At 33.9% G+C, this 14706-nt stretch overlaps 2 protein-coding genes across 5 annotated transcripts in view; both read right to left on the bottom strand.

Moving 5' to 3' along the window:
* The window catches only part of LOC128679946 (uncharacterized protein), a 31132-nt gene extending 27903 nt beyond the window's left edge, over nt 1–3229 (bottom strand). Inside the window, exons 1-2 of one of the 4 annotated variants that reach the window (XM_053762491.1) lie at nt 3069–3229; nt 1455–1594 (exon numbers count right to left, since the gene is read on the bottom strand). In XM_053762491.1, the coding sequence (XP_053618466.1) occupies nt 1455–1580 (126 nt within the window). In that variant the 5' untranslated portion in view covers nt 1581–1594; nt 3069–3229. Of the gene's footprint in view, nt 1–1454; nt 1595–2805; nt 2987–3068 lie in introns of those variants that run through there. The other 3 variants (XM_053762490.1, XM_053762492.1, XM_053762493.1) reach the window with 3 other exon arrangements.
* Nucleotides 3230–3968: 739 nt separating this feature from the next.
* LOC128679669 (carbonyl reductase [NADPH] 3-like) lies at nt 3969–4951 on the bottom strand. Its single transcript, XM_053762056.2, has one exon. The coding sequence runs from the start codon at nt 4872–4874 to the stop codon at nt 4017–4019; it is 858 nt and encodes a 285-aa protein (XP_053618031.1). The 5' UTR covers nt 4875–4951; the 3' UTR covers nt 3969–4016.
* Between the last annotated feature and the right edge of the window lie 9755 nt (nt 4952–14706).

Raw genomic sequence — 14706 nt, 5'->3', positions numbered from 1 at the left:
AAGATCAATCTAATAAGCTTCATGCTAATAAATAGCATTTATATGGGACAGATGCAAACATGGCCGCTTGCCTAGATGCCATAATAATAATGTGTTAATAACTTACAAATAGAAATAAATTTATTCAAAATATACTAATATACATCACAGGAAATGAACAAAATGTTAATATTACAAAGGTACATTAAATATGCTAGAAAAGGGTACCCACTCAGCTCGTGCCGTGACGAAGAGACATGACGCTGATTTTCAGTGATACCAATATTTCTATTTGATATCATACCAGTATAATTTTAACACTCATTCAACCAGGCGACCTAGGTGAACGACAGCGCTGCACGACGCGGTTTGATGCTGGCCATGAAAGGATGATTACGGCGAATAAATATAGTTAGGCGTATAGGCACCAAATAGTCCCTAAATAACACGTACATGTGATATTGATGCATCGCGTTGGGTCATTCTACCTTGCATTTGTAGTTAATGCAGGACATCGGGTTAAGGTGCATACAACCATAATTAAATTAACCAAATGTAAACATTATAATCATTCTCTTGAACGGACGGCATGACGCGATGCGCGTGGATAAGATTAAGCAAAGTCTACAGCGACAGCGAATTGCGCCACACCACACGTGAATTCATGAATACGACTCAGTAATAAGATTAATCGCACCGCGTTGCGCTATTTTGTCGCATTCATACCTCAGCTAAGACACCGTCTTTGGCCGAGTTCGTAATTTTTACGTCGCGTTAGAATTCCGCGTTTCAACTTATACCTTTTCCAGATTCTAAACATAACGATCTTTTGGAAAAATATTAATATGTTACATTTTTTGACTGGATTAAATATTTAAGGTAAGCGTTTGCCCAGCAGTGGGACATCATGTCTTAAAGTTTAAAAAAAATACTACCTTTGACCACTCAGTTCTAGCACGGGCCAATCAATTGTGTTTATTATCAACAGCCTCGAAGGGAGCTAAAAATTTTGGAATGAAAAATTTGCTTTACAATTTTGAACTTTATAATGTATTCATATAAGATTAAATTCGCCAGTGCGAAATTCGGACGCGACGTAAAAATTACGCTTGCGCGAACAACCACTAAACATAGCCTGAACATAACAAAATATCAAGTGTGCCACGATATACAACATCTAAGGCTACTCACACACCTGCTGCAGGGACAACCTACGCTCTAAAGAAAGGGATGCACGTATTTAATAGAAAGAGACGACCGTCTCGCTTCTCTTTATACCGGCATCCCTTTCTGTTGTCCCTTAAGCCAGCCAGGCCCCATTGTTTCGTATTGTACGTCGCTATGCGCTCGGAGGTGCGTCGACGCACGTCACTATCAAACCCATATATATAGAAACGTCAATACCCTGCGTCGACGCAACGGAGCAATGAGGCCGCGCTCTAAATCGGAGCGTGTGTAGCCTAACCAAACCGTGCCTGTTTCAGCCATCCGACGACAGATCTGACCCCATCGGTCACTTCCCCCGGAACGTCGACGCTGGAGGACTCAATCAGGGAGCTCCAACGGGAACGGAGCGCCGCCTGCGCAGCGAACGACGCCATCGCCCGCACTCTTACTAAAACCATTTTGTCACGCTCGGTGTGTGCAACTCATATACAATATAACACATCTTGGAGCTATTATTTTATTAGAATATTATCTAGGGCTGCCTACATAGTCTATGGTTGTATCAAAACTTGTTTACATTTCAAAATTTCGCACCATGTCCTATATTGGAGCTATAATTTAATAGGAATACAGATTTAGGCTCCCTACTTAGTCTTACTAAAAACATTTTATCAAGCTCAAATGATGCCACATATTTGAACTATCACTTTAAATGTATTCTACAGTTCAGGGTTGCCTATTAATCGAAAAAAAAAAATCTAATTTAATTTATATTCGGAACAAACTCATTAACTATGTCACATTCTGCATGTAATAGACAATGTCTAGGGTTGCCAATTGTGTTCGTTGTAGATTTTTAACTACATATGTCTATGTATGTTAGACTATGAAATAGGGCTGCCTAGATTGAAGTGTGCATACAATATGACAAAACTTTATCATTGCTATTTCTATATTTCTATCCATTACATTAAGTAACAAGATAAATTATTTTATAACACTGATAAGGGGCAATCTTAATCAACACTTTGTTACCTACCTAACAATTTTGTAACATGATAAATTATTACCTAATAGCATATTTGTGTGAATATAAAAATAAACATTTTTGTGATAAGAGTGAGATAGATCGATAGGGATTCTTTGGTAATAAATTATCTGATTGGTAATGAAAACTTTGTTTATAAATTTGTTATGTCACTATTGGCAATGAATAAAGTATGTATATTCTTCATTATTTTTAAACATTCAATTCTATGATTTTGACTTCACTTGAGGCAGGAGTTTTATGGTAATGTAGACATTGCATACCTGATCACTTACTACAAGTAATTTTGCATTAGTGGGTTTTATGAAAACCTGCAATATGACAAAATGATTCTATAAAATAAAATATTTTTTAATAAAAATAATAATCAAACCAGCCAGACAAGCCAGATACAATTATAAATTAATTTGAATGGTTCCAATTTTGAAACGTGAGATTAAAATCAGAATTTCTTTATGCATGAATATATTATCCATGTCTATCTGGCCAGCTATAAAAATAATTTAATATCACAGTTAAAACTATTTGGAAGTAAAATTAGAGCATTGATCACAAGGTTAGACACATAAAAATATCACCACACTTATATTTAGTATTCTAAACATCGTCACCTTCAATAAATGTATTGTGTACCATAGATGTACTATATTTTTGTTGTATTCACTTAGAAAATTCGAAAAGTAGGTCTGCGCATTGCACTTCGCGGATATGCAGGTCAAGGTGCCGAAAACTATTTATATTATACATTTTAAGAATTTTTATAGACAAAATAAAGACGCGGTTTATATGCCCCGAGACGATATTGAAACTGTATTATCAGTATATTCCTTTTCTCGTTATTATATTGCTGTAAATTTCTTAAATAATAACTTACCTCACGAAGCAGTCTCTGAAACACGATATCCGTAAACGTAAATCCAATACGTTATTAATCACGCTGTAATTAATTTAAGGTTAATTTTTGAAACTTTGAAATTGTTTGTCGATATAATTTTGGTGTTTCGATCGAACAAGCACACTTGCAAACGGAATATAGTCAACTGTCAGTGAGGGCAGCTGTCATCTTTGTCAAACAAATTCGATCGCTGTCAGTTTGATTGCAACGTTCCTTTACAAGCAGTAGAGAAGAAAAATGAGAATGATAATATTATAATAAAACTTGCATACGTGCGTGTTGAACTCGCGTGAGGGGTTATACGTCATGGATTCAATAAGTACTTGTTGTATGGAGTACCTACTAATTCCATGGGTTACGTACGAATTTATAGAATTCTTATAGGTTTTCCTGTAATCACAAGCAATGAACCATTAAAATGTTTTTTTTTTTTTTAATTTTTAGTAGTTTTGGTTTTAGTAGTTTCTTAGTTCAAGTGATACTTCATATGAGTTTTTGTAGCTATGACAATATTATTCAATTTAAACAATATTTTTTACAACAACGTGCAAATGTAAAATCACCATAACCATTTAAAGCGCCATCTATCCAAATTTTCTCTAATTAATTCGTATATTTCCTAATTTAGTTCGAAAATCACTTTTTTATTTACTCTGCACGTCTGTGTTTGGGTCACAGCATTACATCATCTTACCAAATTTCATATGATTTGGCCTAGTAGATAGTAGGCACCTAGTTATTTTTATAAAGAGAAAATATATACCTAGCTTGTGTGGGCCGCTAGTTTTAAATATCTATGGAAACTTCCATTTTATGCATTTTAAGACCCATGCTTAGTGCTAAGTAACTAATCAGGATCAGTCAGAATGAATAAACAAGTTTACAAAAGATAATTATATTTCGGAAAACATTTCTTAGAGAACATTGTCACCAAAGGCCAGTACAGTAAAAATCACCTTCAGGATCATACCAGTCTATAAGCTTTTTATTATGCCACATAAAAACTCCCTTCAAATTGGGTGAAGCATCAAGGATGAGGTATAAAATGACATCTGCCGCTTCATCGGCATCAGTTTCTCCGCCGCCATTAGCCATGTCCGTTTTTACATGTCCTGGATGCACAGCATTTATAGAAATATTTCTTCTCCCATATTTCCTTTGCTGTATAAAAGTTAACGCTGTTGCCGCGATTTTTGACACTCTGTGCTCAGCGTGTTTCCCGCCATCGGCAAAATTGTTTCTGTCAAACGTACCATTTTTTACACTCTCCAAGTAGTTTTCTACGAATTGATTTACCTCGTCCACTTTTAGGTCTTGTTTTAAGAACATGTCTATCCATTCTTTATTTTTCAAGTTGGATAAATGTCCACATGAGCTTGAAACATTAACGACTCTAGCGCCATCTCTTAGCAACGGATATAAATACTCTTCGATTGTCAATAAACTCTTGTAATTTACATCAATGTTCCTTTTGGCTACTTCGTAACTTGGATAAATTTCATCCCACTCTAATATTGCTGCATTATTTACTAAAACATCGAGTCCACCGTGTTTCTCCTTAATGAAATCGGCAAATTCTTTCACACTATCAATGTTGCTTATATCAAGGACATGGAATTCTGGGAAAAGGTTATCTTTGTTAAGTTTTTTGACAGCTTCCGAACCTCTTGTTTTATTTCTTGCCGTCAAATACACTTTCCCTTTAAATTTCTTGCACAAACCTTTCACAACAGCAAACCCAAGTCCTTTGTTCGATCCGGTAACTATAGCGACTTTTTCCACCATGTCTATCAATGAACTGCGTTCCGTGCGTCCGATTTGTTATAATAAACGTGACGTGAATGAAATTATAATGTTATGTTAACTTAATGTATAGATAATGAGTCATTTGGTGTTGTCATTATGTAAAATTGAAAAAATAACACAATCCATACTAATAATAATATAATAAGGTATATCTGTTCCGCTTTCACGGCTAAACCGCTGGACTGATTTTGATGAAATTTAATATGCATGTAGTTAAAAGAACCCCGTTCAAACATGACTGTATTGGGGAGTAAAGGTTTTAGTTGTCATTTATTAGTGACATGATGTCTCTTTGCCGAATTTTATCAAAATCGCTTGAGGAATTTTTGAGTTTATTAATTAACAAAAATAATAGAAGGTATGGATATATGGATAAATAAGTTATAAGTTAAATATATAAGGTATAAGTTACAAGGTATAAGTTTGGCGACCTCGGTGGCGCAGTGGTAAGGTTCTTGCCACTGAACCGAGAGGTCCCGGGTTCGATTTCGATCGGGTCATGATGGAAAATGATCGTTTTCTGATTGGCCAGATCTTGGATGTTTATCTATATACGTATTTGTTATAAAATATAGTATCGTTGAGTTAGTATCCCATACACAAGTCTCGAACTTACTTTGGGGCTAGCTCAATCTGTGTGATTTGTCCTAATATATTTATTTTATTTTTAAGTTGAATATGACTATACACAAAAAGTCCCACATTGCAACTTACTGTATCTTTGGCAACACAAAGTGAATTGTTTACCATATATTATCATTCTGTCTGGTTCAATGAAGTTAACACGTTTTTTTAAAGTAAATAAACATATTATCAAGTAGGTAGGTTAATATAGAATTCCATTAAAGAATAATATTTTTGCCAGACAACCGAAGGCGAAAAAATATTAGGAGCCTAAATAATTCTCAAATAAATAAAAATCCTACTAATATTATCAAATGCGAAAGTTTGTGATGTTTGTGTGTTACTTTTTCACGCAAAATCTACCGGTGGGATTGTTGTGAAATTTGGTACACGGCTAGAATATAACCTGGAATAACACAGGACGCTTTTTATCCCGAAATTTCCTCGGGAGCGAAGCCGCGGGGCGCAGATAGTAACTCATAAATAAAATTCTCATTAAAAGCGATGTTTAGTAAATTCTACTAATATCCATATTTTACATGCTATGCTATTGAAGCTAAGTTTCTAACAATAATTATTGGTTGTTCGTAACTTTCGACCAATGAAATTCTATATAATTCCTAATTTAAAAAACCTATAATACCAATTTGTCAAAAGTTACGAATTTCGTAATTTTTAAACAAACGCAATTGTAATTGGTTGTACGAAACTTAGCTTCTCAGCACAGCATATGTAATGCTCATTTATTCCCACGTCTTTGTGATGTTGTGTTAAGAAATCATCGGGATAATTATAGACTATGTTTACACCCTTCTAAAACGGCATCACTCAGTAAAAGTATTGTATGTATGGCACCTAAAATTTATAACAAAATTCCACAACAAATTAAAGAACACAAATCAAATTTATTTAAAAAGCACCTCAGGACTGATTAATAAATGTTATTATAATTTGATCGATTTTTTAATGATAGATTTAGATAAAAATTTAGTTAATTTAGTTACTTTTATCTATTCGATTTTGTTTTGTGGTATGATAGCGTGCTCTCCATTTAAATTTGCACACCGTGGACGGTGAGACATGTAGGACTAAGCTTTTCTTTTAACACCACATTGTAAATAAAATGTAAACTCATGTTTTGCAAATAAATAATCTTTGCTAATAATAAAATATATAAATAAATATATTAGGACAAATCACACAGATTGAGCTAGCCCCAAAGTAAGTTCGCGACTTGTGTTATGGGATACTAACTCAACGATACTATATTTTATAACAAATACATATATAGATAAACATCCAAGACCCGGACCAATCAGAAAAAGATCATTTTCCATCATGACCCGGCTGGGGATCGAACCCGGGACCTCTCGGTTCAGTGGCAAGAACTTTGTACAGTAACTTCATAGCAGCGCACTAGTCGTCTACAAGTATAGTCTGCCACAGAGAAATCGGAACCCCTTAGAGATGGTGTTCAAATCGCGGGGGGTCAGATTTCTCTGTGGCAGACTGTACACGTATAGAGATACTTTTTACTTACTATTTAAATTACCACTAATTGATTGTTCGTAACTTTCGACAAACGGAAATCTATAATGTATAATTTTAAAAAAATGTATAATTTCAATTTGTCAACAGTTTCTAAATTAGATCGAACCGTAAACAAATAGAATTTTTTATTTTATTTTAAACTTCTATTGTTTTTTACATGTTAAAAAAAAAACTATTGGTTGTTCTAAAACTTAGCCGCGGTCAGCGCAGCAAAGCGGAGCACTAGTCGAAACCGGCTATAAGTATAGGTATAAATCTAAGTACTTCATAGAAGGCAAAGAAGTTAATAAACAACCTACATATTTAATTAACCATACCGTTGTCCCGTTTTCGGCCAGTCCCAAAGGGTTGAAATTAAAAAAAAAAAATCTGAAACTTTTTAGAATATTTCAGAAAACATGAAATAATTTGGATTTTTGTACGGAATTGTATTCTGCGTTCAACATGTTTAGGTAAATTTTGTCAGGAGAAATGTTTTTGAATTCCAACGTTTTTTCTCGAGTTGTATTGAAACAGAAATTGATTTAATCTAAGTACTTATTGTTTAAAAATGTACCTACTAATTATAATTAATCATATATGATTATACTATTATATATGATTACATTTAGAAAGTGATTGTATATGTGTGTTGGGAACATATAGGTGGCATTATCAAAGAGGGTTGAAAAATCAGACAGGCATTTGTCAAATCGCAGAAAATCTTTAAATTCAAATTCAAATCATTCAGAAATTAGACCTTCACAGGCAATTTTTATCGTCAATCTTTATATTTATAGTTATTTCTCACAAGCTACAAACTACTGGCATTTCGGGACGACCACTGCTGAGAAGAAATGCCGAAAGAAACTCATTTGAACAGTGTTGGTCCCTATCATGCCAGATCGGCTTACCATTATTGTTTATTTAGGTTTGTGTTCTTCTTCTCATAGCAGTTGTGACCAGCAGTTCAGTTTTGCACTAGGCACCTACACGCGAGAATGAAAGAGACACCTATAAACGTAGCGACTAATAGGTAATGTCATTCGCGTCATTTACGCGGCCGATTCCGCAGACGAATGCTAGTGAACATTACAAATGACATGTTTGTTCACTGTATGGTAATCGCTATGTGCTTTGAGATCTAAAATAGTCTATTACGGCAGATCATGAATAAAAAATCTATTATTTTTACATATATACATACATTCGTGTCAACAGCATTTATGGGTACATATTTTGCACCTTAATTTTTGCTATTTTTATACGAAATGCGAAAAATAAAAAATAGAGGGAAATTTTTGAGGTTTAGTGGTCAAGTGCGAAACGGACTCACATTATCGGTTCCGTTAGTAACAGACTTAAATTCTAAACCTTACATATTATAACGAGAAGTGTCGCGTACCTATGTCTGTCTTTATGAACGTGACAAAAACTACCGGACGGATTTTTATATGATTTTCACCAATAGAATAGTATAGTATGATTTCTGAGGAAGGTTTCGATGTGTAATTTGTTATAGTTTTAATCGAGCGAAGACGGGACTAGCATATTTATAAGATCACATTATAAGTGTATGTTTATTCAAATAAAATTAGAAAGTAAACATTTATTTGTTCATAGTTTGTGTATGAAATTCAAAATTAGGTATATCTAATTGTGGTAAAATCAATGTTTGGAAGTTACAATGTCCCAGACAGACATACAAATATCCTAACTAAGACATAGATACATATACATAATTATATATACAAAAGTTTATGTGTCTGTACCCTTCAACACTTAATAACCCTCTATTTGTCTCAGAGCGTTTCGATTGCTGCGGCCGCGCTGTCATTACGATCCGTCAATTTTCTTGAGGAGGGAATCATTTCCAAAATCATTCAATCATTCATTCATAAAATTGACATTACAATACAGACTAACTATTTTAAAGTCAGACAGTAAAAAGAATTCTTGTCTTTGTTAAAATTTTAAAAAGTGACAGCGCGGCCGACATCCTAAAACAGAATCTTATAATAGCATCATTGACATTCAGATATCTACCTGATAAAATTTAATTGTATTGATTAAAATTCATGTGCTCACTGTTAACTAGATCGTTTCCTTAATTTACGCGACCTTATTACTGTACGCCATGGTATTTTGCTTACATGTCTTTAAATTGTGATTTAAAATTTCCTCAAACTGCTTCTCTGGTTGTACACCAATATTAAGATTGCTTTGTCATTTTTGAAATCATGAGCAGGAAGCCGTTGAGGAGTTCCCACGCCTGGATTCGATCCTAGGTACACCATCAGATTATGCTTATCATAATAATGCATTGTCATGGCCATGTCATGTCATGGCAGCCATCGCAACATGGCACGTGTGAACGGGTGCGTTGTCGTGCAGAAGGTGTGTGTGCCTTTTTTATGCCACTGCATCGACTCTTGCTTCGACTCAGGTTCATAGTGGTGAACCCAGGTTTCATCACCAGTAACATAATTTCTTCCTTTCTCTCTCCACAGAGCTCCAAAAACTGACGAGAACACTCGACACGTTCACGTTTTTGAAGTGGCGTGAGCATTCTCGGAACCCATCTTGCACTGACCTTAGTCATGCCAAGATGATCATGTAGAATATTCAAAATACTGGTTTCGGATACTCCAATCATTGCTGCAAGCTGCTTCTTCTTCAACCGGGCATCTTCCAATACAAGTTTTTCTACTTTTTCAACGAAGTGGTGGCCTCAATGGGCCGTCCGGAGCGTGGGTCATCTTTAATGGACTCTCTTCCTTGTTTGAAAAGACCATGACACTTGTAAACCATGGTTTTTCCAGGGGCAGAGTCCCCGTAAACAGCCAACAGCTCTTGAAAAATAATCTGAGCGGATTTTCCTTGCTTGGTAAGGAACTTAATAACGGTGCGGTGTTCAATTTTCTCCATACTGGCTGATTTCTTCCCGATTCAGTTGTTTACAGGTCGATAACACAAAAGTTAATGACCCGATTACGTTCAAACTTGATATATATACTCTTAATGAGGTGCTCAACTAGTAACTACCTGGACGAGTAAACCTACCCCCACCAACCCCTCCATTCCGCGAACATATTGACCTCCCCGTAGTTACGTTGCAAGTTATTTGTAATAAAATTGGAAACAATGCAATGACTCATATCAACTCGATTAGCAATCAGCACACAGTTTTATGGTGATTTAAAAAAAAATATTAGCATCAGCGTAACTTTGTTGTGTGGACATAATACATAATTTATGGCAGGATCTTTATGGTAAATAATTAGGTTGGCTTTATGCTAGATGATGAATTTTTATTAATCTGTACTATTATTATTATAAAGAGGTAAGCGTGAGTTTGTATGTTTGATTGTTGTTGAAACTGCCGAACCGATTTCAAAAATTATTTCACTATTATAAAGGTACATTATCCAAGAATGCTCCTTATAGTCTATATTTTATCTCAAAAGCCTCGGGCAATATTTAGTAACAAATAAATATTACGAATGTTGTATTATTCTGTTATGTTAGTAAAAATAGCAATGTATTGATCAAAATTAAATTACAACGTAATTTCTTCATGTGTTATTGTGATAAGCATGACTTGATCGTGAACCATTCATTGTTCTCCCAAGGATGGAACTCCTCATTGGTTTAATTTTTGTGTTTTTGCATTTTCTTCTTACGTTACACATTCAATGATTTCCCTTATATATGCTCAGTATAATGCTCGTTTCGATTTCGTTTGTAAAAAAATTAGTTATAAATCCAAACCTTCCTTAGCAATGAGAACTAAATGAAGAAAAACGTGAAAACAGTTAGGAGTCCAAAAGTTTCTGAGTTTATCGCGTTCATACAGACAGACAGGGGTGCTTCTAATAATATTTATGGATTTATAAATTTCAGAGAAATACTTGAAGTGTAGATACATCGTATCTCTGTACATTTCTTTTTAATATTTTTTAACCCGGGCAAAGGCCTAAATTCGCAGCAGCGTGTTAATTGCCCTCATAAAAGACATTAAAACCGGCGGCCATACTGGATTTTAGTTAAAGAGAATGTAAATAAAAGGTCAAAGACAGAAAGGGCCTTGAATTCGAAGATAAAAGAAAATTCTACTAATTTAATTTTGACACTTCCTAAGTTTCCGTTCTAAAATTTTGTAAATTACCTTTTACAAGAAACTAAGTAACATAAATATTAAGTTTTTGTGCACAGTAGCGCCATCTGCTTACTAGATTTAATTAGACTTTTTGACCAAACCCTATAGGAATCGCGTATTTTCAGGTTAAACAGAATAAAAAGGAATGCCGAAAAAAACTTATTTAAACAGTGTTGATCCCTATCACGTTAGAAGGGCTTGCCATTATTGTTTCTTACATAGTTTTTTCTAATAGTATAACACAGTACCTACACTATTATTATAAAGAAGTAAGCATTTGTATGAAATTGTATATATTATTAGAAAAAAAATTGTAAGAAACAATAATGGTAAGCCCTTCTGGCATGGTAGGGACCAACACTGTTCAAATGAGTTTCTTTCGCCATTTCTTCTCAGCAGTGGTCGTTCCGAAATGCCTTGTGAGAAATAACTATAGTTATTTCTCACAAGCTACAATCTACTGAAACTAGAATATAAAAATTGACGAGAAAATGTGCCTGTGAAGGTCTAATTTCTAAATAAATGTTTTGAATTTGAATATGTTTGAGAATAGTTAATCTCTGAAACTAACGAACCGATTTCAAAATTTCTTTCACCATTAGAAAGGTACATTATTCAAGATTTCTATAGGCTATATTTTATCTCAAAATTCCCACGGGAGCGAAGCCCCAGGAAACATCTAGTCAAAAGTATACAATATACCACATTGCAATTACGCCACTAGTTATTCAGTTGCTTGTAAATTGTAAAGAGCCTGTATAACTAGACTATTCCATTGTTATATGTCAAGCCACTAAAGGCAACGAATGGTAATCTCGATCGGGTCATTACCAAATATCATAGACAAGCATCCTAATAGAAAACACAGGTAAAAACCCCATAAGAAATTGCTTCAATTTAAATAAATATGAAAGCAATGTATTACAAGCTTTTAACTTGCAATGTAACTATGTAACGTCCCCTTTCGGGTGGAATCTTGTAACTGAATTATGCTTTTTTTTTAACCGATTGAGCTGAAATTTTGTGTACACGTTTAGTTTGTATGACAATATATTCTTATGATAAGCATAACGTGATGGTGCACCCAAGAACGGCTTCAGAAGTGGGAACTCCTCAAATGTTACTGCGCACAAACACGATTTCTTGTCACACGTTGAATGCAATGATCTCTTTGACAACAATAAAAACTTGTGTCAATGAAAGATTTTAGTTAGGGTTAGGTATATATTTTATTATGGTTTTTATTCGAGCGAAGCCGGGCCAGGCCGCTAGCAGAAATATAAGAATATGCTTTGCTATTTTACACCAAGATCGGTTCCGAACGAGGGAACTCCTCGACGACACGCTGTTTTAAGTTTATTTCGATTTGCAGTTGGCCGGTTTGATTTTCTGTTTTGATGTCCATTTGGATTATTTATCTATAAAGTGTTTTTAGTTTTCAGTATAAAATACGTTGCTACGCTCCTGTTTAATACCGTAAATGGATAATTTGGGGTTTAACTAGTAAATATTGTTTATGAGATTGTGCGGGCAACACAGATAGATACAAGTATTATAGACCAGTGTCAATTTATGAGATCGGATCGTTATGGAGATCAAATTAAAGAAGTTAAAAGTACCTAAATTGCTTGTATATAACCTTGCCTTTGATCAATCAGAAGTAAATAATAAGAAGTAAATAAAGTGAATATGTGGGCTCTTTGTGGGATTAATAGGAGCCAAAACATTTTTTGTTTAGATTCTGATGTACTTTGATTGATTGTTCGTTAGGGTATCATAATAATAATCGTATTATTCCTGAAGGTTTCGTGTATGTCTCAAATTTCATAAAAATTGTCACAGTTGAGTTTATTTGATATAAATAAAAAAACGTTTTTCTAATTTTTAATATATATATATATAAGACCTATAGTTGTTAATTGACGTCCTTGGAGAAAAGGCTGCGGTGAAGTTTGTTGCGCCGCTTCTTCTTCACTTGCGCTTTGGAAGCCGGCAGTAGACTTAGTTTAAGTAATTTTTTTGACGTCAATAAGTGATGTATACTATCCTAAATTGAATAAAGAATTTTGAATTTGAATTTGAATTTGAACAAAACCACAAATCTTTTCTCTTAAGATTATAATGTTAGAAAAGTAATCGATGAAATAAAAAACATTAGCCGAGATTGCACATTATTATATTTTGTTGAGAGCGAAAAACGTATTTAGTATTCAGTCTAGACGGAAGGGGGGAGAAGTCAAGATGACATTTTTTTTTTATTTTAGATTGCGACCATACAGTCCAACATATATAAGTCATATATCAATTTCAGATTTGATCTGCAACAAAATTTCGGTTGGACATTGTATCGAAGCTATTTTTCCATATTACTTCCCTTATTTTAGGTATTAGTTTTTTTTATTCAGTGTGTCAAAATCAAAATCAAATCATTTATTCAGAAATTAGGCCTTCACAGGCACTTTTTCACGTCATATTCTAAATTAAATGATGTTTACCAAAGCTACAAACTACTAGCATTTCGGAACGACCACTGCTGAGAAGAAATGCCGAAAGAAACTCATTCAAAAAGTGTTGGTCCCTATTATGCCAGAAGGGCTTACCATTTTTTAAATGTAAATTTATGTATAATTTTTAATCAGTAATATAACAATGTAATTACAGTGTGAGATAAAAAATGAACTTTTATGTGATGTACCTATTTCTGGTGCCGCTATAACAAAAAGTATTAAAAACAGAGTAATGATATTATATAGTAATACATTTTATTTACTAAACAACAATAAAAAAATAAAATAATTCGGAAAACTTATTACTACGTAACAGGTATCGTACAAAGAGAAATTATGATTTATTCATAACTACGTAACCAAGTATCGTATTGGGAATAAACCTATTCCTACGTAACTGGTATCGTACAAAGATTCTATTCTATCGTACAAAGATTTATGTTCTGTTCTTAACTGGTTACGAACAGTCAGTTACCTACGCGGCCGAAGGGGTGTGGAAGTATTATACTTAGTATAATATATTATACTATATATAAGAGATATAGAAAATAGTTCTTGTGATCTTAAATTTAGATCCTTAATGCTAGGACCCTAGCCGATACTGCCTTAGTTCCACTCTGCGTATAAAGTCTGATAGAAATGCGATTTTGTAATTCTGCTTGTAATGGTGTAGCGGTGGTGGTGTAGTGGTTAAGTTGCCAGCCTTTGCTCAAAAGGTTCGTTTTTTTTGTTTCATAAGAGCAATTTAACTGGGGTATTTGTAATTGAATTACATTTTATATTTACACTGGAATTATGTCAAGTGTGAACAAAAAAGGAAAAATTTAAGAATCAAATATTGTCACGGAATTTGTTGCATGTGTTTCATTCCACATAATGGTTCATATATAAGTAAGAAATACATATCATTATCTAATAACAGTCATTAAAAATATGTACATTTTAAACTTTGAATACAGACCTAATGAATTGATTTGAAAATGAAGTTGAC

The sequence above is a fragment of the Plodia interpunctella genome, chromosome 22, assembly GCF_027563975.2.
Source record: "Plodia interpunctella isolate USDA-ARS_2022_Savannah chromosome 22, ilPloInte3.2, whole genome shotgun sequence".
Taxonomy (NCBI): domain Eukaryota; kingdom Metazoa; phylum Arthropoda; class Insecta; order Lepidoptera; family Pyralidae; genus Plodia; species Plodia interpunctella.
The sequence above is the reverse complement of the archived record's forward strand: the minus strand, read 5'-3'. Positions and strand labels throughout refer to the sequence as shown.